The 22,679-nt window shown below is 33.6% G+C and overlaps 1 protein-coding gene across 3 annotated transcripts in view; it reads right to left on the bottom strand.

Moving 5' to 3' along the window:
* MIPOL1 (mirror-image polydactyly 1) overlaps nt 1-22,679 on the bottom strand; it is a 328,422-nt gene continuing 305,743 nt past the window's right edge. For 2 of the 3 annotated variants that reach the window (XM_089907627.1, XM_022570692.2), the window contains exon 12: nt 2-22,671. In XM_089907627.1, the coding sequence (XP_089763753.1) occupies nt 22,605-22,671 (67 nt within the window). In that variant the 3' untranslated portion in view covers nt 2-22,604. Of the gene's footprint in view, nt 22,672-22,679 lie in introns of all 3 variants that reach the window. The other variant, XM_089907624.1, reaches the window with a different exon arrangement.

Here is a 22,679-nt window from a genome sequence, read left to right as displayed (position 1 = left end):
AGTGTTCCGGAGATGAAGGACATTTTAAGCTAAAGATTGTTGGCAAATAGCAAGATGATGGAAGATTAGGGAAGAAATGGAAGTGTGTTAGTATTAAACAGTTTTATAATGTCTACAGAAAGAAAAAAGGAAAGACATGAAAAGGCATATAATCTGAGTTTACATTCAAAGCTAAGTCATGTAGGGTGGATCGAAAGAAGGAAGTGACTGATGTTGAGTGATCCTTTTAAGAAGGAAGCTGTAGTATGGTCACCAGCTAAGTGAGGTAGTAATGGAGGTAAGTGGAAGGATTTGAATAATACTATAACTTGTGGACTCTTTCAGTGGAATGGATGGAGCTGAAGACAAGGAAGAGTGTAAGAGAATAAGTACAAGGAAATCAAATACCATTTTAAAAAAATGCTATTTTAAGGTGGTTAACCTGAGGAAGTGACAAATTGTGTTCTTTCAGATAATAGGATGGAATTTCACGTCAGGGAGGATAAAAGATTTGGGTGCTATCTTTGTCTAATTGAATTTCAGGGGATTAATCTCCATTTGAGATTAATTTATTCATTAATATGGTCAATATATTTTTGTAGAACAATTACTATGTGTAAAACATTGTAATAGATAGTTATAGAGCTATATCAGATGATTCTTGACCTCAAAGAATGTACAGTCTGATAGGAATGATGAGATAAAACAGTTATTCAACCATGGGAAAAAATGTAGAAAGATCATTGGCAATTAAGGAGGCCATGATGACTTTAATGAGAGCAATTTCTACTGTAATGAGAGACAAAATCCAAATTGCTGTGAACTAAGGTGAATGGAAAATATAGAAAGATCAGAGTGCATAGAGGGGAAGGTGAAGTTGAAGTCTGAAAGAGGAAGCTACAGGAAGATAAAGCTGAGAAAGTAGGCTGGAACAAAAGTCTGCAGGGCTTTGAATTCTCTAAAAACTTTGGAGTTTATTCAGTAGGTAATATTTAGCATTAGAAAGATAATGTATGGACAATAAAATATGTGACTCACTTGAGGATATGTGGTTAGAGATACAAAGAGAAATTATAAGAAAGTTGGAAGAGAGGAAAGAAATAGAAAGTTTCATCAGGTTACACTTTGCAATCGAGACTGTGAAATTCCTGAATAGAGAAAGGAATAGAATTAGGGATCAAAGACATTCATAATGGAAAGGTGTAGATATGACCTTCTTTCAGTGCTAAGGCTCTTGCTGGAAGGACTTACGCTCTTGAGCTTGTACAAGTGGAATGCAATTTATTTACTAACACAGAAAAAGAAATCCATTACTATCATTGCACTTAATTGTGCTATGCAATGTGAAATTCCTTATTAAATCTTTTCAGAGGCAGCAAGTAAGAAGAGTTAGAAGGTAATTTCTAGGCAAAAGTAGTCTATATTCACTGTGTCTATTTCTACATTTTCCATTCACCTTAGCTCACAGCAATTTGGATTTTGTCTCTCATTACAGTAGAAATTGCTCTCATTAAAGTCATCATGGCCTCCTTAATTGCCAGTCCCAATGGCACTTAGCTCCAACACCATCCCCTCTGGGAAGCCTTCCTTAATCTCATAGACAGGGCAAGATACACTTTCTTCTGTTCTGCCAAAGCATTCTGAGCCTACCTCTATTATGGTACCCATGATACTACATTACATTATTTACAGTTCTGTCATTCCCTCTGGACTGTGACTTCCATGAGGATAGAAACTGTGTCTTATTCAACTTTGTATCCCCAGCACTTGGGATGGTGTTGTCTGAATTACTGATAAAAACAAATACCCCCTCTATTATCTCTTTCAATCCTCTCATCAAGATATACTTTTAGAGAAATACTGAAGACTTCCATAATATAATCAGAATGGAAACTGTCCTGACGACTTCCAAATATAACCAGAATAGAAAAATATCCCCTGAGAACACTACTTTCACCTTCACTTGTACTGGAAATTATTTGTATGACCTTAAATGACTAATATATTAATAGGGCTTAGATGCTTTACAATTGATTCTCTTGTCCCCTAGCCCTTACCCATTGCCACAGTTCATCATCTGTAATTCTTGTGACTCTATCGTGATTTCATTGGTAAGGACAATTTTAATTTAAGCTAAATGTTTTTAAGTGTCTCCTATGGTCAGTATGTTCTTGTTGGTGCTGGAGATTTACAGATAAAATAAGAATTAATACAATAATACATTTCATGAACAAACTCATTATTTATTATTTCTAATTTCATCTGACACGTATTTGTCTAGTAATAGAGCTCATGGTCAGTAAAGATGCTCAGTATTTTATTATTTTGTTTTGCCACATCCTGACATCTTTAAAATTTAATATGTGAAGACCACTCTTGTCTACATTGTTATAAACACACACACACACACACACACACACACACAAAACCTCTTTTATCCAGTTTTGCAAATATTTTGGGATTCACCAAAATTCATACATGTGGCAGTTTGGAATTATCTTTGGTTCTTTCTCTCCCTTTTGCTCCTTTATTTATTTATTTTTGGCTGCGTTGGGTCTTTGTTGCTGCGTGTGGGCTTTCTCTAGTTGCAGCAAGCGGGGGTGCTTCAGTGCGTGGGCTTCTCATTGCAGTGGCTTCTCTTGTTGTGGAGCACGGGCTCTAGGTGTGTGGGCTTCAGTAGTTGTGGCACATGGGCTCAGTAGTTGCGGCTTGCGGGCTCTAGAGTGCAGGCTCAGTAGTTGTGGCGCACGGGCTTAGTTCCTCCGCAGCATGTGGGATCTTCCCAGAGCAGGGGTCGAACCTGTGTCCCCTGCACTGGCAGGCGGATTCTTAACCACTGCGCCACCAGGGAAGTCGTGCTCCTTTATTTTGTTTTTGCCAAAGTGCTTCTCACCATCATCTACAAAGTCCACACTTCTCATTCTTTTCTTTGTTTCTGGTTAACATCTGCCTTTTCAGTCTTATACTTATTACCACTTCTCCCATTATCTTGTTCATCTATCATTTTGACAATTTTACTCCTGTGAAAGATCTTCTTACAGTTATCTTATGGTAGGACCATGAATAAATGATATGCTATACAGGCATCTATATATGCCATGGATACAGTCATCCAAAGCCATTCTTGGAAAAATCTGGAGGCAACAGATGTATAGGGCTGTTATCTTTTAAGAAAGTTTGTAGCAAACCAGTGTCTAATGCAGTGCAAATTCCAAGAGAAACAAGGATTTGAGTCTAAGAGGTAAATTAAAGTGTTCCATTTGTCAACTCATTATTATTGTGAGTTTATAATTTCCATGAAAAACAATACATATTATGAATTTAAATAACAACATAGTATATAATCAAGTGCTAACATGTGGTAGAAACTAAGCTTCAATAAATGTCATATGAGGGTTGATTCGGGTGGAACCAATAAATGTAGGCAGGGCTGAATTGGAGAACAATGATGCCCTGATTTGATATTTCTTGTGATAAATGTCCTAACGTCCTAAATGTATTATGCATGTATTCCATAGTTTTTAAAAAAATCTTTATCAAACTAATTTTAATATAATAGTATAAATAAAATATACTATGTAATAAGGAAATATGTGACTGTAGGAATCTATAAATATTTTGCTATGAATTTTTTATTTTGCTACGAAATTTTCAACTTAATAATGCTGAAGATAGTTATTTTGAGTAGAAGAATTGAGTACTTGTCAAGTTAAATATCATGTTCATATTTTTTAAATTAATATCTAAGCTTATACTCAAATTTATTTTTTTCTTAATAAAAGATAATGAAGGAAAATCATTTGAATAATTACGTTTGTTGGTAGATGCTATTAAAGAAACTTCAAGTACTATATATACTAACAAATGTAAAATAGATAGCTAATGGGAAGCAGCCACATAGCACAGAGAGATCAGCTCAGTGCTTTGTGACCACCTAGAGAGGGGTGGGATAGGGAAGGTGGGAGGGAGACGCAGGAGGGAGGAGATGTGGGGATATATGTATATGTGTAGCTGATTCACTTTGTTATAACGCAGAAACTAACACACCATTGTAAAGCAGTTATACTCCAATAAAGATGTTAAAAAATAAAAATTAAAAAAAAGAAACTTCAAGTATTCATAAAAGCAGAATTTTTAAAAATGTAAACTTAAAAGTGTTTTGGGAAATACTCTCTGCTGCTTATAAACAACTGGTCTGTTATGAGGGCGGGGAAGCAGCCATGGAAATTTTGCTTTTACTTTTAAAAAGAAGCCTTGGAACGTCTATGGATTTAGATACGTTGAAAGCACTGCAAGATTATGCAAACAGACTGAAGGAAAACAGAGATCAAAATTAGTCTTTCAAATACATCTCCTCATCATTCCTAATGTAAACTTTTCTTCTAATGATTCTTTACTTCTAATAAGGCATAAACTATGCACACATGACAATGTTTGCTAGTAAATGAATCTTAGAAAAGATTTTCAGGAAATAAAATATTCTTTACAATGTACCATTTGTTAAAACAAGGTAATGAACAATAAGATATATAAGTATAAACTGGCTATATATTTATTTAATTTTAAAGATATCAGAATTAAACCACTCATACTTAAAAGTAAGGCATAGTTATTTGCCACAATTATTTTGATATACTTCTAAGATTATTTTAAACTCAGGAAAGCAAGATTTGGAATGGCAAGAGTTAAAAAACACGAAGCAACAGTAACCCCATTTAGATAAGGGAATAGAGGGGTGGAGCAAGGGAACAATACACTAAAGTGCTTTTCTTTCACAGATCTTGGTTCAAATTAAGGTTAAATTCCACAGGAGGATGTGTTTTCCCCATATGGAGTCTTAAAGGACATGCCTTTGTTTCCAACTTCCCAGAGAAGATATATGTTAACACAAACAAAGCATTTCATAATAAATTTAACTTTTATAGAGTGACTAATGCCCTGTGGAGATAAGGTAGACTCTCAGTCACCTGTGTTTAATCCAGGCTAAAGAAATTATGCCAAGAGCACACTGACAAAACTTTATTCCTTTCGAGAGAATGGCAGTAACTTGGTAGGGAGCAGAAAGGGTCCTGGTTTTAAAAGCCTCATTAGAATGACTCTCCCTTCCTCACAGTGAACGCAGTTTAGCATTTATGTACTTTGGAAGGACAAAGAGGTGAGGTAAGCCTGCCAAAATTTGGACCTGGGTTTCTGGGAACCTGTTAGTAGGTCAACTGTTACAAATGTAAGAGAAGCTGCAAAGGAGCATTAAATACTATAAATTTGGAAGTTGGACTACAACTTTATTAAAGCCTGCATACTTTTTCTTCTTCTAGATGTCAAGTGAGGTGACATAATGTTAAAAATGCCACAGAGGACCACTATTATTCAATCAAACCAGCCTTTGGTGAAGAATAGGCGAGGAGGTGGAACAGCATAGAGACAACTCTTTCTGCTAGAAATATTTAGTTAACAGATAGAAAAATAAGTCTTTAAAGATTACTTGGGGTCTTATTAACAATAATTTATTAATCTATTTCTTCCTTCTAAGAAAGACAAATTACTTTTGTAAATAGTGCTTTTCTTTCCTCTTCCCCTTTCTTTTATCTGCACATTATTCTTTATTAACTAGATGCCTAATTCTTATGTCCTTATTCTTGCAAAATGTCTCCAAATTTGCGCCTAGGTAATTCACTCATTGACTATATCATCCTTTTTCCATGTGACTTCAATATTGACTTCAGTTAAAGATTGAAGATGTAAAAATTAGTCCTGCAGCATGTGAAAAAAAATCCTTTTTTCAGAGAAAGACAAAAACCTATTTGTGTCAAACGTACCAAAATATCTGATCATATAGTATACAACATTTAATTTATTTTGTATATTTATGAATTCATCCTTGATGAGAGGTTTAGGAAATCTATTTAAAATTTAAATAAAATAGAGTAACATTTTCCTCTCCCACTCACTAAAAAAGGAGACATTGACATAGAAAAAATTTGATTTTAAATTGCTTTATGAGAATCTTGGAAACATCTCTTTAGTTTATTAATCTGCAGGTCACTAATATCGATTCTAGACAAAGTTCTTATAATTTATTCCAAGCTACTAATTTCTTTACAGTGCTCAATTTCCTTCTTGTGCTCTAAATTAAATTAAAAATATAAACTTTCATCTTTTTATGTTAGCCAGTGACTAACAGAAGAAAAATTTTCTGGTCTTAGACTGCTACACAAGAGTAAAGAGGTTTATCTTCTCAGACTATGTAATACCAAATCCAAATTTCAGAAATCAATAAACTATTCAGAGAGGAATACCACAAGGGGGCAGGTGAATCCAGGCTAGGTCCTAGGTGAGAGGGTCTCAGTATTGGGAATTCTGGCCAAAGGAGGGGGAAAGGGGAAATGAAAATCAGAGACAACTCTAAAGAGAATATTTCTCCATGAACTTTCTCCAAGCATTATGTCTGGATTGTCCAAGTGAAATTTTATTTAAAATATATCCAAAGACATTTTTTACAATATACCAAGAAAATCAATAAAAGAAACCAAACCAATGTAGTCACACATTGAAAGTGCCTGCTATATTTAAGAAGGTCAATAGTATAGTTTTATCAAGAAGAGAAGGCTGTACACAAACTGAGAAGAAATCCAAAATTTACTGCAGAGCAATTAGGGTATACTTTGAAAATAAATTACAACCAGATGAAAAAGTATCAAATAATTAAAAAGATATATGAAAAGATACCTTTGCTTCAAAGTGGTCTTAATAAGCAACAATTTCATAATAGAAGCATAAACTTTTCTTTTTTATAAACTTTGAATAATAGAGCTATACCAGTTTTTTTTTCCCCACAGAAAAACTGAGAAATTAATTTCAGACATTTTAGGAAAGATAAAAGGTGCTGCTTAAAAGAATCTTCTTTGATTTTCATTAGAAATTAAACTTAGCCTAAAATTGATAAAAAATTACTTCTCCTAAACAAATACTTAAAATTGACACTGGACATCACCCGTGAGAATGACAATATCATCATATATATATATATATATATATATATATATATATATATGCCTTCTGTGCAAAGTAACCAGGATGAATTCTATTTGGTAAAACTGCAAACTATTGACAGCCTCTCTTTTATACTTCACTAAGGAAACACATTTAATTATTTGATGTGGGTAGATAGTGTATTATTTTATCTTTTACAGATTAGTAAAATGAAATGCATAGACCATTGTAGCATAAAATATAGTATAATATATAGTATAAAAGAGTATAGTATAATAAAGTATACAAGTTTTGTCTCTTACTGGTGGATTTATTTAGTTTCTAATAAAAATTAGAATCTTTAAAATGCGCTTTTAAGTAGCTTCTCTTATTTATGATAAAATTAACTTCTTATTTAGGCTTCTATCATAACTTTTTATAGTAACATTGTAGAAGTCACTTCTTCTATTATAAATCTGTTGATTGATGAAGACATCTCTTAACAGACTTTAGGGAAAGCTAGGTTTTAGAATCTGGGGGTCAAGTTGAGTAATCTGTTATACTATATTTGGTTTTTTAGTACCACAGAACTTAACACTGTCCAAAATATCATTAAGCCTATTTTTAAAACATTTATTTTATTTATTTTTTTATACAGCAGGTTCTTATTAGTTATCTATTTTATACATATTACTGTATATATGTCAATCCCAATCTCCCAATTCATCCCACCCCATCCCCCTCCCTTGATATCCATACGTTTCTTCTCTACATCTGTATCTCTATTTCTGCCTTGCAAACCGGTTCATCTGTACCATTTTTCTAGATTCCACATATATGCATTAATACACGATATTTGTTTTTCTCTTTCTGACTTACTTCACTCTGTATGACAGTCTCCAGGTCCATCCACGTCTCTACAAATGACCCAATTTTGTTCCTTTTTAAGACATTAAGCCATTTTTAAAGCAAAGCTCTGGACTCAAATATAAATGTCAATTCTTATGTCACCTTAACAAAGACTATTTTTTTCAAATTCACTCATTCTTCTCTTTGTGTGTATATGTGTATATAAATATACACACATATATATGCTCATACACATAAGCTCACACACACACACACACACGATGCAATCTGCTGGTGATACTTTAGGTTATTCTTTCTTCTCTTTTCAGTCGTGAATTAGCTTTCTCTTCCTTGTCTTTATTTATCCTAAGTAATTGCAGGGTCCTCAGAGGCTTTGTCACCTAAAGGACATGGAAGCAGCTTCTGCAATACTTGAAAATAATAATGCTTTGATTTGTCAATGTGAAAAGTTGGATGGCTTTTTAAAAGCTGACCAGTCCAGGGCTATTTGCACATAGTAGACATTCAATAAATATTTGTTGATTTGATTTATTCTAGGGTAAAGACTGGGTTACAACTCTTTTTTTTTTCTTCACTGATGTGCTATGATTTAGCCTGTGTACAAATGCATTTATGAGTAACTATCAATGGTCATGGTCACTGAAGATGTTTTAGAGAGAAAAAATATCTAGATCTGCAGTCTGTTAGGAATAGCAATGATTGGGAGTTAAAGTTTAATAAAATACTCTAAGTAGTTATAGATCACAGACACCATAAGACAGGGTCTAACTGAAGTGCATTCTGATGAATTATTTGGAAACAAAGTAGCTACTTCATAGTTTTTGAATCAATCACATGTTGAGGGCTTAAATTTTTGACTCCATATAATAAGGCAAAGGACATTTTCATTTTAAAAAATTAGGGATTATATTTTGGTGATGAAATTTAGTGAGCATATTAAAGCCACATGATTTCCTTTGGTATATTCTCCCTTGTGAGAGTCACAAAAGTGTTTACGTATGTTTTATTGACAATTGAGAGGTCGTGGACATAAAAAATGAGAATTTCTCAAATTTCAAGTCATGTGTAACTTTTAAAGAGTTAAACTCTCTACTCCTATCATTCAAAAGAGCATAATTGATTTATTTCCGTTTCTCGTGACTAACAGCAAAAACTGTTTCTGAGCTTACAACATGTTAAATTTTGGCTCAAGGCAAATTTACAACAGCAAGGTTTATGATAAAATCTGTCAAAACATTAACCATGGTGGCACAAGTTTCAGCTCTTAACAGAAACGGGGAAGCAGGAGCTTAGGAATGGACGCACATTTGTACTTCTAGCTCTGAAAATGCCTGTTTATGTCGTATATGAAAGTTACTCAGTTCCTTTTTTTCTCATTTTACCCTAATGTGAAAGTTCTATAAGGTGATTATCTGTTTTAATTAACTGGTTTCAAAGAGATGGGAGATCCTAGGATTAAAGATATAAATCTAAGTAAAAAATTACTAGCTAAGAGAACTTCAGATGTTCAAGACGAAAGCTAAGAATCTATAGCATTTTCACTTATTGTCTGATGAATTCAAAGAAAATCAAGTCTTAACATAGGTAGTGTCTTACACTTTTTGCTACTTTAAGACAAAGATTATTCATTTGGCCATGTGCCAGCATTTGAGCACTATTCATTAAGATGATTTTAATCTTTCAACATGGAAAACAATGTTGGTTGTTTGGGTTTACTATTTCCTGATGAGGAAAGAAGATGTATGTCCTAGAAAATTACTAACAGAAATACTGTTATCAAAAGTGAGTCTTTCTGCTGGCAGTCAATTATAACCAAGATAGTTAACTTTGTGTGTGAGGCACATACTAGAAATAATTTCAGAAAAGGACATACTACCTTGAAAAACATAATTTGATTAGACACAGCTAGGAAAGACGTATAAGAAGAAAGTCTTCTTTAGGGAACTTAAAGGTTTTCAGTGTGTTAATGTCATGGTCACACAAGTAAAGTGCAGTGAATATTCTATGCTTAAGTGTTTCAAAAAGCCTTTGATATTACTGACCTATTTATTGAAGAATGGTAGTCATTTTAAGCTTTAGAATCTTCCTTCAACAAGGTGCGTGATGAAAATTGGTGGAGACTAAAATAGAGATAAAATAAAATTAGTAACTAAATATTAATTTTTGAAGCTGTAGCTTGGTGGGTAATGTTCATGCACAATTTATTTTTGCTCTCAAATATCTTAGAATAGGGCTTAGGTATTGAAAGAATAATAAAGAACCAGAAAATAAAATCTCAAGAAAGCTTATCAAAATAATCGGAATTCAGAAGACTTTAGTTACTTTTAGGAAATAAGGAATTACTGAATTTGAAATCATGATTTAAAGTGGATTGTAGCATTATCAGAAAGCATCCAAACATGCCCACTGGTTTATACATTGCTTGCCTTCTCCCTTTCTTTGAATGTTGACATACTTGGTTCCAGAAAGCAATTTAGTTATTACTGTTGTTCAGTAAAGATTTAAATGACATCTCTTGTGGTCTGGAAATTTTGTGTAAACTTTCCAAGACAACAAAACCATATCTTCATTTCCTCATGGAGTGAAATTTCAAACTATGGACTGTATGGGACAAAAATTTAACAGAAACACAAGAAATTCTGATTAAAATAACAAACCTAATCAAATCAAACATATTACCCCCTCCCCCAACTCCAAAACTCTTCACTTTAAATTGATTACAATTAAAAGTTAAAGTCTTCAGGTAAACTCAATGTTTCACCTGGTAGTGTGCCAGGTGCTAGATAATTTGACATAATAGTATATTTTAATACCACTATTTTAAAAAAGGATACTCAAATCTTAATCTTTCAGTGTCATATATTTTTTAGAAAGACAGATTACACAGATGTTTATAGAACAAAAATATAGTTTGAAAATTTAGGTTTCATCATTAACAAGAATGATTATTCATTAAGTATTTACCTGTGCAAAGAAATATGAACAAGACTGAATTTCTGACCTCCAGAAGCTGCATGCTAATGGGAGATAGTACAGGAATAATGAAACAACAGGGAACTTAATAACTGCCCTAATAGAGATGAAGGAAGGGCTATAAATCATACAGAGCAGAGATTAACTTCTACTTGGTGGTGGGGTGGAGGTGGGGAATTAGGGAAAGCTTCATGTTAGGAGGTGGTATAAAAGTGTTCTTGAAGGATGAATTGGATTTAAACTCATGAAGGTGAATATGACAGAGTAGAGGATTAAAAATGGCAAATGAATTAAATAATAAAAGTATAGAGTAGGAACTGAAATGGGGAGTAGCATAGGGTCTAAGGTATTAGTACGAATGAATCACTTTTATTAATATTCTTGCCATCCACAGAAAAACAAACTAACATATCAGAACCTCGATGTATGATTTGGGCAATTGGTTCTTTTAGAAAATTCCAAAATGGGCCCAGAAAACTTGGACACAGGCGCTCTTCATTCTTTGATTGTAGAAATGATAAAGCCACTGTCTGTCTTATTGCAACTTAAAGACAATAATATCTGCAATATTTAAACTTACAGTCTACAAGGTAGCTATAACTCTTGAAAAAGTTGTTGCAATTTTTATAAAAGAAGAAATAAAGTGATTATATGACATGATTGAGGTCTTAATTGAAAGGAAACTGATTTCAAGTTTTTCTTATTTGACAAACGAGATTACATAGTCACTTGCTCTATGTCACCTAAATAAAAGTATACAATTACTGTTCATAGTATGACCATAATTTAAGAAAATAAGATGCAAAAAGCAAATCTAATTTTGCAAAGTGGTAAGACTATGATGTAAGACATTAGTAATCAGTGTACACATTCAAGTAAAGAGTAATTCTTCAAAGCAATAACACTGAGACATTTTATGTCAAATTATTATATCACTGCTCAAACTATGTTTGAATTTTCTCCTCCAGGATTATCTTCAGGACTTGTTTATAAGTTGGGGAAAAAAATTCAGTCTCCTCTCTTTTAGTCACCTAGTTTTTGTTTCAAAACAGTTATGTTCAGAAGCAAAATGAAGCTTAGAGATTTAAAATCAAATTTGTCTTTAAAAAGCCAATGTGTACATAATCTATATGGGTTTGAGAAACATTCTTTGTGACATTATCAGGAGGATCTCCCTAAGCAACAAAAACTGTTGGCATGGAAGAAAAGTCCACATGAGACAAAGTATATTTGACTGGTGCATTTGGCAGCTCTTACCTTTTCAAATATTACGTAATTTTGGTTTCTCTATTTTATGCAAAGCTCCTAAGTTTTAAAACAAGTATACATTTTGAAGTTTCTGTTACAGTAGGTGTGATTTTTTGAAATAAAAGCCACTTCTTAATTTAAGCTTTCTTAGGTGCTACCTTGGTTTATTTCTTTATTTTTCATACATGTTATGAACGCTACTATTGAGGGGATCAGTTGGAATAGACAGGCAGGAGCATCTTACTTTCCGAAAGACATAATAGTTTTATTTATAAAGCCAGAAATGTTGATTGCTGCTGTTTTCTAAGTCTTACCTTACATGGAACCAGTGTTAAAAGTTCGTTAGCTAGAGCTTAACAACACAATGGCTGAAGGAATGGAGTTACCACACAAGTGTTTAAATTCCATGCTGGATCCCTAGCTACAACAGAGAAGAAAGTTCAAACAACAAAAACAGAGTTGCAAGGTCTGAACTTGTGTGTCACGGATACCTCTTACTCATCACCAGGCAGCTCTTATTCAGGGCAACCAGTCCCTCCCAAGCAACATGGTTAATTGAATAAGGATTCTGAACCTTTTGGCTGCAGATAAACCAAAGTGGCACATGGCTCATAACTCAAACATTTCATTTTAGGCAGCTGTTAGTTTTCTTGCCCAGGCTAATTTGGATTATTCAATCATTTTCTTTTCTCTAATGAAAAACTGCTTGTAGTTCCTGGTGGGGACAAAGAACTGCAATTATGGATCCTGGAAGGTAAATTTATTACCTACTCATTTTAATCATGTATACAAGTGATACTAAATTCAGAACATTTTATTAGTAGTATAATTATACCTCTGCGTGTGTGTGTGTAAATTTAATAACATTCAGCCCTGACTAGAGTTTCCTACTATGATGGACCTGGAACCTCCCACAGTGAGCAACTAAAAATGTTGGACAGCAAATTACAAACATCTCCTCAAATGCATCATTATGTTGGCAAGTTGCTAAGGAATACTGAGAGGCCAAAACCTAAGTTAAACTGGGAACCCTTAACGGTATGTGAAGCATGAAGGGCAGTTTTCACCTTGAGAGCATTTGACTTATGATAGAGGTAAAGTTGAGCTTTGGTTTTCATGGCCTCCTAATGGAGTAGGGGATAGGGGACACAGTCCAGGGCCCACCCACAAAGAGAAATCTTAGACTATGAATGGAGGATAGAAAAAGATATTCCCCTTATGAATTTTATAAACAAGCTAGCCCTCATGTGGATTTTCATCCCAGATTATTATTTAAGTGGCTCAATAAAATTCAAATTAGGATTTTAAAGTGTGCTAAGGCCTGTACATGTTCCCAGGCAGAAGCAAATGCAAAGCCTCTATGAAGGAACCCACCTTCAACTCAGGACTGAAAAGACCCACAGAGACTAATCCTAAGACATATAAGCTCACATTCATGAATCAGTAAACATCTAAAGAAACAAGGCAAGATAAATGTAGCTAGCAGAAATAATCTCAAAACTGGAGCAGTAAATACTTGAGATTTTAAAATAATCAGAAGTATAGAATAAGCACATTTAAAACGTATAAGAAAATTAGAAAGGGGCTGAAAATATGAGAGAGAAACGAGACAACAAAAATGATCAAATGGATATGGGAATGAACAAAATATAACTTCCTGAAATGAAAAATATAATAACAAATTGAAAACTCACTGGAATTCTGCTCCCAGACTGAACAGAGCCGTTCATGGCAGACCAACGCTCCTGCCAAGGAACAACTAGTAAAGCTGGACAAAATACATACCATATTTGTTTAAAAGTATTAGAGAGGGGCTGAAACAAAGAAAACTAGAGGAACTAAGATTCCAGAGAAGAGAGAACTGAGAGGTAAACTGATAGTCTGCAGCCGCTCTTCCCCTGAAGGCATTTGCGGGCTCTGGGTTCGTCCTGGCAGAAGACTGCTGCTAGGGACAGGGAAACCAGCAGAGCTTTTGGCAATCCTTCAGGGCTGGAGCGACAGACCAGGAGAACCAAAGGGACCTGAAACACATGCCTAGTTTCCCCTTCAAAGTATTTCGCAAATTCTGGGCTGTCCTAAGTGGGAGGTTAAAAAAGCTCAGATGAGAATATCTAAAAGGACTGGAGTGAAGATATTACCTTCACTGTTGAAAGGCTAGTGAGCTACCCCATAGGAAAAGAGGCAAACCAGAGAAAACAGCCTCACTCAAACTGCAACCCAGCTTCAACATAGCATACCTGAGTGGATTAAGGTGATTAGCTTCCACTCAATCTTTCCAATAGAGGAAAGGCTAAGCCCTCTCTGGTGGAAAACAAAATCACCTGGAGGATCAGGATGTCTTACAGTAAATCAACAATTGATAGGCCTGCCAAGAGACAGGACCATGCATCTAGACACCTAGAAACAAAACAGACAATAGAGAAAGACCCATGGGTGAATCAGATATTGGAGTTGGCAGACATGGATTTTTAAGTACTATTTTATAGTAACTAAGTTACTATAGTTTCTTATAGTTATAAGCAAAGGGGAGGCAATATATTTAGAAAGATGAGTATTTCACCAGAGAATTGAAATGTACCAAAAACATCAAGAGGAGACTGTAGCATTAAAAAATACAGAATCTGAAATTAAGAATTGAATAGATGGCTTTAACAGCAGAAGACAGGATTAGTGAAATAAAAGACAGGTAATTTTGAAAATTCAAAACTAATGCACATAGAGAAAAAAAAGGGAAATACAGAAGAGATGTGGGAACACAGTGAAAAACAATATAAAATATATATAATTGGAGTCACAGAAGGAGGGGGAAAAAGATACTTAGCAAAGATTTTCTAAAACTGACAAATGATATGAAGTCAGAGATTTAACAGGTCTATGAACTCAAGCAAAGAATATCACACCTAGGCACAAAATAAAACTGCCAAACAAAACGAAACGAAACAAAACAACCCCCAAAACCCAACAACGAAAAAGATCTAAAAAGCAATCAGAGAAAACAGAGATTTTACTTTCAGGAGAAGAACATTAAGACTGACAGCTGATTTCTCAACAGGGGAGAGGGAAGCTAGACATTAAGAAGATGACATTTTAAAAGAGTTATAGGAGAAGTTATACTTTTGGCCATGATGGAATAACAGGGACCACATTTACCTTCCCCACCTTAAAAAACCAACCAACCAACCAAACAAACAAACAAAAACCAAAACCAAAACCCCCACCAAAACCAAAGCAACAACAACAACAACAGTGGGATTACATGAATCAATGTTTTTGTACTTTGGACAACAGGCAGCACAGGCTAGTGTTCCCAGAGAGAAGGGAAAGCAATGGAGTCCTAAGATTACCTCAGTTTATCATATGGCAAGTTTACAGAGCAGAGTATAGGAGGGGGAACAAAACACAGCCTGGTAGCTTCCCTGAGTCGAGAACATAAGAGTTGAGAATTTGGGGAGGCCAAGGTGGTTAGAATTTGCAGTCAGAGTACTGGAGAGGGGAATTCTGGAACAAAAATTTCTGTACAGAAAGAGAGTGAGAGAGCGAGTGGGCTCTGGAGAGCTACAGAGCATTCCTTGAGTCTTCCTCTGAGTATGGACAAGCATACGTGTGTAAGTAAACTACCAAGGCTAAGGTAAGAACCGCCAGAAAGGTGCAGGCAGAACAATGACCAAAACTCACACATGGTTATGACCAGTCAGAGCAAACTCCTACTGCACAGGGCATCAGGTATTCAGAGGGCGATTGCCTGAGCTGTGGGGGGAATCAGCCCTAGACTTAAGGCGCTCTGGTCCCACCTACTGAACCTCTCTCTCTCTGTGTCTTTCTCTCTGTGTGTGTGTGTGTGTGTCTCTCCCTCTCTCTGTGTCTCTCTCTCTGTGTCTCAAAACTGTTTCCAAATAATGTAACTGTATCCCTGAAGAAAGTTTGAAAGCTTTCAATGAGAAACAAAAATATCTAACACCCAAAAAGTTAAAATTCACAATGGCTGGCATCCAAAAATAGTTACCAGGCATACAAAGCAGAAAAATACAAGTCATGATTGCACAGCACAGGGAAACAGTCATTATTTTGTAATAACCTTAAATGGAGTATGGTCTATAAAATATTGAACCACTATGTTGTACACCTGAAACTAATATAATATTATAACTCAACTATACTTCAACTAAAAAAATATAATTCATGATAAAGAAATCAATAGAAACAGACTTGGAAATAGAACAGATAATAGAATTAACGGACAAGGACATTAAAACAGTTCTTATGACTATATTTTTTATATTCCAGAAGATAAGGTAAAACATGAAAAAATTAAGGAGAGAGATGAAAGACATTAAAAAGCCCCAATTTTCACTTTTAGAGACGAAAAATATGTCTGTGAAGAAAAAGGCTCTGGATGGGATTAAGAAGAGCACATTAGACACTGCAAAAGAAAAGTCTGGTAAATTTAAAGACAAAACAATAGAAACTATCCAAAATAAAACACCCAGAGGAAAAAGACCCTCCCCAAAATGAACAAAGAATGAATGAGCTGTAGGACAATCTCAAGTGGCCTAATATGTATTAAATAGCAGTTCCAGAAGAGAGGAAAGAGGAAGTTTGAGGACAAAAAATATTGAAAAAAATAATAGCCAAAATTGTAAAAAATTGATAAAGATTATAAACCCACAGTACAGGAAGTTCAACAAATCATAAGCACAGAAGCATTCAGAAATTTATAACACATCACAATCAAATTGGCTAAAAAAAGTGATGAAGGGAAAACCCTTAAAGCAGCCAGAGGATATATGTATAGAGAACAAAAATAAAAATGACAGCAGGAACAAAGCAAGCCAGAAACAGTAGAGCAACATCTGAAAATATTTTTCAAAAAAAAAAAAAAAAAAAGAGGGAGAGATAGAGAGAGATTTTCAAACATACAAAAGCTGAAAGAATTCATTACTTACAGCCCTGCATTGTATAAAAGATAAATACTTCAGGAAGAAAGAAAATGGCAACAGGTGGAAACTTGGATCTACATAAAGAAGAGCACCAGAAATGGTAAATACATGGGTCAATATAAAATAAGGTTGCTCTTACTTTTTAAATCACCTTAAAAAATAGTTGATTGTTTAAAGCAAAAACAATAACAAAATTATTATTGTATACCTATGTAGAAGTAAAATGTATGACAATATCCCAAAGGCCATACATGGTGAGACAATTCTTTTACACAGTAATATGACAGTTTAGATATTACCAGTTTATAGAAACTTTACCCCAACAATTCCTACTGCCCACCCCACCCTGGTCCTCTTTTAGCCATGTACCTTAAGCTTTAAATTCTAAGTTCACTACAGGTGAGAGTGTTACATAGTCTGTTTATATTTACCTTATCTTGATTGAATAATCAAACACAACAGAAGCAATGTTTTTAGATTTCAGCTATTGGTTACTGCAAAATTCCACATACAAATTCCAAAATTAGTAGAGGTGCTTTGTAGTAGATTTGAATCAGTCTACTATTTTTTTAATTAAGAGAATTTGATTTCCCTTCGTAGGTTCTTTTTAACCATGTTTACTAAAAATACTATTTCTCTTTAATATTTTACTACTGCAAGTAGCAAGGTGCCTAATAAATTTGTTCATAATGAATTTTATCTTCATTAAACTTGTCAAGAAAGTCAGACACAGTTTGACAGTGAACTTAATCTGTTTCCTTACTGCAGTATATTTTATAGGCATATTTAGTACAGTGTCTTCAGGACTGAACACTTATAAGTTTGATTAAATGTATAATAATTGCATTGAAATGTGTAGGATTTGCAGTAGAGAGTTTATATGACTAAAAAGTAAATATATATTTCAGATATCTGAGTTTGTGCATTAAAATGCACCTTTGTTAATAATCTGATAGTCAAGAAACTGGTGGCTTCCAAAGTATAAGCATTGTCCCAAACTATATTTAGAAAACAATATACATTTGAAAACAATACACAATAAACATTAAAAATAAGTATATTAAGATTTCTGCAATATTTTAATGATTCTTAAAAATATACATTTATCATTGTCCAATTCTATTTATGAAATCCTACGTTAAAAATAACCATAGGGAGGGTCGGAGGGAGGGAGATGCAAGAGGGAAGAGATATGGTAAAATATGTATATATATAACTCATTCATTTTGTTGTAAAGCAGAAACTAACACACCATTGTAAAGCAATTATACTCCAATAAAGATGTTAAAAAAAATAAAAATAAAGAGAAATCCAAGAGAAAAGAAAAAAGCATACCCCAATAAGCATTCCAACTGTCTATGGAATAGAAATACATATATATGTAAATATTCATCCAATTAAAAAAATGACATTGAGCTTTCTATATGGAATACCAATATGAAAAGATGTCAGTGATATATTATTAGGCACAAACAGAAAAATACATGCTAAATATACGTAATCTGATTTTTTCTATTAAAAATAATATGTATATATGTGTAAATAAACTTATATATCAAAAAAATAACTTAAACCTTTATAAATTTAACTTAAAGTACATAATAAAAAAGAAAAGAAAACCTTTCCAAAAAAAGTTATTCTAGTAAAAGGATTACAAAAAATTTGGTAACTTGAGATGCTATTCTGGAACGTATGCTACTAGTTCAAATGTGCAAGCTCCAACTTAACAAATGTTTAAAATATTTGAGTTTTTAAAACAGTGCCAAAATAAACCACATCTTTTCTAGAGATGACATATTTAGCTAAGCACGAGCAATATAAATCTTTCAACCATTTCATGTATTTATTTAAAAGCCTCAGAAACCACATGCATTTGTAATAAAAGATGAACAAAATGCTGAAATCACTGAAGCCTAACAATTGACTTATAAATTAATGTTTTAGAAAGACAAATGTATGTGTGTGTATGTGTCTGTGTATTTATATATCTATATATATCTCAATACGGATAGACAGGTTAGCTGAAAATAGTAGTTATCAACAACACAATAATGTCTTGTGAAAAATTTGGGTTCTATACAAACCTTATGCCAGAAGACAAATGTATAGGCTATGGCTATTTTATCATTATAATGCCTCACTAGTCATGAGTATTTAAAGACAGACACTTCAATAATTATCTTTAAAAATACACTATCTATAAAATGGTTTTTTATGCAACTTTATTCAATATGAAAACTATAAATTTTTAATATTCTAACTTTTTTTGTGCAATAAACTAATTCTATTGGTAAGTGACCAGATAAGAAGATTCATCAGTTTATTTGCATACTGAAATATACAAAGGATCAACTTTCTCACTGAAAAAAGAAAAATATTTTAAATAATTTTAACATAATGGCTTATTTATAAAAGTAGAATGAAAATTTCTCACATAATAATTAACTAATAACTTTGCTATAACTGCTTAGGCTTTGCTTACAAGCAACTCAGGCTATTTTTTATCAACAATGAATTGTCACAATATTCCTAATTAGTGAAGGCTAAGGCTAAGGCTGCCACTACAACACTATAGAGAGGTAGTAATAATGTGATGCTATTTGCATATGCAGCTAATATTATAGTACTTCATTGAAAGAAATGTGTAGAAAATTCACAAATATATGTATAAAAGAAATGGTACAATAATAAAATAAATTGCAGGAGTTAAAATCTTTGATTTTTAATTTTTTTTAATGAAAGGTCTGGAGACCTACGGTTGCATGGAGTTTATAGTCTTAAGACCTCAGCTGTAAGGCCTAGCCAGTCCTTGGCAAATTCCTAGCCCTGCTGAGAGTGTTTCCTTGCTTGCAAAATGTACTACTACTACTACTACTACTAAAATTACTATCATCATTATCATTATTACGTGGTTGATATATATAATATATTGTTATTATTATATGATTGTTGATAGGATCAAATAAAAATACAGATGGGAAAGGACTTTGTAAATCATCGAGTGCTACACATTTATATGATCTTTTCTGCTTTTCCTCTGAACTACTTATTTTTTACAAGGGAAAGTAAATTCTCACGTTACTATAGGAATTAGATTTGATGTTTAAAGTAAACTCAAAGCAATCTCTCTGGGCAGTGGTGGAATACTTCAGATGTTGCATTATAATTGAATATGTAAAGAACTGATCTTCAGTGGGTAAGCTTATTCCTTCATACAACCCTCCCCGCCCCCCCAAAAAAAGACTACTTGAAGCATTTGTAATTTTGTAGACAACTCATTTTGAAGGGGATGTGGTAATTGGGGGCGATTACCTACACTGAGCAATAGTAGATGTTAGCATTGTTTTGTAAATTTAACGTTATAATATCAAATTCTATAACAGTTCTGGTAGGAACTAGTTGTGCTAATCTGATTGTATAGTTATAGGAAGAGATGTTTGGAAATTATAAAATGTCTTTATTCTACACTTTGTGTTTTATAAAACCTCAAGCAAAATAACTCAATAAAGGTTTGTCTGTTCTTCAGGAATAATCTGAAAATTCAAGTTTACTTGTGATTTATTTGAAGAGGATTCAGGAATGGACTATTTTGTGACAAGAACTGTTTCTTTTTACTTACCCGCATGACTTGAAGGGTGCTCTTCCTTCACATAGGGAGCTGTTACATGTTTCAGTTAGACCTCAGAGAGAAGACTACATGCATGACCAAATTATTCCAAATTTGTATAGTTATATAGTCACTGGTTTGTGAGAGGCTATAATTCTCTTTAGGACTGTAGAGTAAATCCAGTTAGTTTATTTTTAACCCCTATCATTCCTTATTTTCTAATTCTCATAGTTAAAAAATTTTTTTAAAGTAGGCAACATGAGTAAATTCTAAATTTGAACTCAGTGGGATGATTCTATCAGTTAATTCAATGGATTTAATAAGAAAGAAATAGAGTTTCTTTGCATCATGATTCTTTTGTTACCCTATGATAAAGCACCTTTATCATAGAGTAAAAAAGGTTCAAAGGCATTCAAAGGCATAATCTCCAATGGTGTATGTAATAAATTATTCTGTACTTGTCCTGAAAACAGGCAATGGTAGATTTAGTTCAATCTTAAAGATAAATTAAAAAACTGTATGGACTTAGAAAATTTTTCACTTGCCTACAAAATTTTCACTAATTCCACCTCTACTTGTCAATTTGATCCTGCTCCGCTCATATTTATTTTCTATCAGCTTCTCATCTATTCAATCTAAAAAAAAAATTTTTTTTCCTATAGCCAAATACATTCCTAAGCCAAAAAAATCTTAGTTTTATTCATAATTTCATATGATTAGAAGTGACTGCCATGATGTAATTATTTTAAATTATCCCTTAAATTAAAAAAAAGTAGGTATCCTGAACCAAATCGCAGGTTTACTTTTTTCCCCAAGGCTTTATATTTTTAATTATAATTCTTTTGTATATTATATATTAGATTCCCCTCCTCCATTACAAAAATTCAAATGATAATCTAAATAAAGATAACAGAAAGAATACTTAATATGTTTGATGGGCTCTTGCCTTTTAGCATCATGCTGGCACATGCTAATTTTCAAGCCAAAAGTATCCCAGCCTATTAGACAGACTTGGCAATTTCTTTTTTTTTTTTTTTTTTTTTTTTTTTTTGTGGTACGCGGGCCTCTCACTGTTGTGGCCTCTCCCGTTGCGGAGCACAGGCTCCGGACGCGCAGGTTCAGCGGCCATGGCTCATGGGCCCAGCCGCTCCGCGGCATGTGGGGTCTTCCCGGACCGGGGCACGAACCCGTGTCCCCTGCATCGGCAGGCAGACTCTCAACCACTTGCGCCACCAGGGAAGCCCAGACTTGGCAATTTCTACAGCTTAAATAGAGTTTAGATCATTATTCAGACCCAACATTTAAAAAATATTGACACCATGAATTTATAAGTACACATTAACAATACCCTCTTTTTATTGAAAACAGTGTGCATTATTTGTAGTGAAAGAAAAATCATGCCTTGATTAATGTAATTTTAATAAACCAAACTCTTATTAAGGCAAATTATACATTTGATTCTTGGTATCTATACTTAATATTCTTTAAAACTAACAAAGATTACATGCATGCATTGAAGGAAGACTATACACTCTTATGTATGTGCTTCTCTCATTGGTTAAGAAATAAACTCTACATTGAAAAATGTATGTATTTGAAGTTTTGACCTAACACAGTGGATTAAGGTTTAGGCAATATTTACTCTGCTGTATTTTGATTCAGAAAGGGCCATATGTGAAGATATGATCCTGACCAACTTTACTATGTTTCTATAATGGTCTTTCAGCAAAAATATTTATATTAAATACAGTGAGATATAAAATAGTTACAAAATAAGCTGCAACTTTATAGCTACCCATTGGTAAAAGTCTGTAGTTAATACATTTGGATAAATAACTCAAGTCAGCAGCAAAGTGGTTAAACATTTGTGATTTGATTTTATCTCAACTTGGAATGTGGTTGGAGTGTCCCACTTCTAACAACTGTTTGCTAAGTTAAGGCTTTAGTGTTTACACAGTGTTGAATGAAGCAGCCTGGTCACCAGATGTGATTGCTTCCCCAGACTGTCGTTTTTTTCTCAGTCAGATCACTGTCCTCATGGTCCCTGTTCCAACCTTCTTCCTCAGGACGTCCACCAGCCTTTCCAACCTAAGTTG

The sequence above is a fragment of the Delphinapterus leucas genome, chromosome 2, assembly GCF_059928025.1.
Source record: "Delphinapterus leucas isolate spDelLeu-1000000601 "Yukka" chromosome 2, BTC_Dleu_Yukka2, whole genome shotgun sequence".
In the NCBI taxonomy this organism is placed as follows: Eukaryota; Metazoa; Chordata; class Mammalia; order Artiodactyla; family Monodontidae; genus Delphinapterus; species Delphinapterus leucas.
This window is presented reverse-complemented; position numbering and strand designations above follow the sequence as displayed.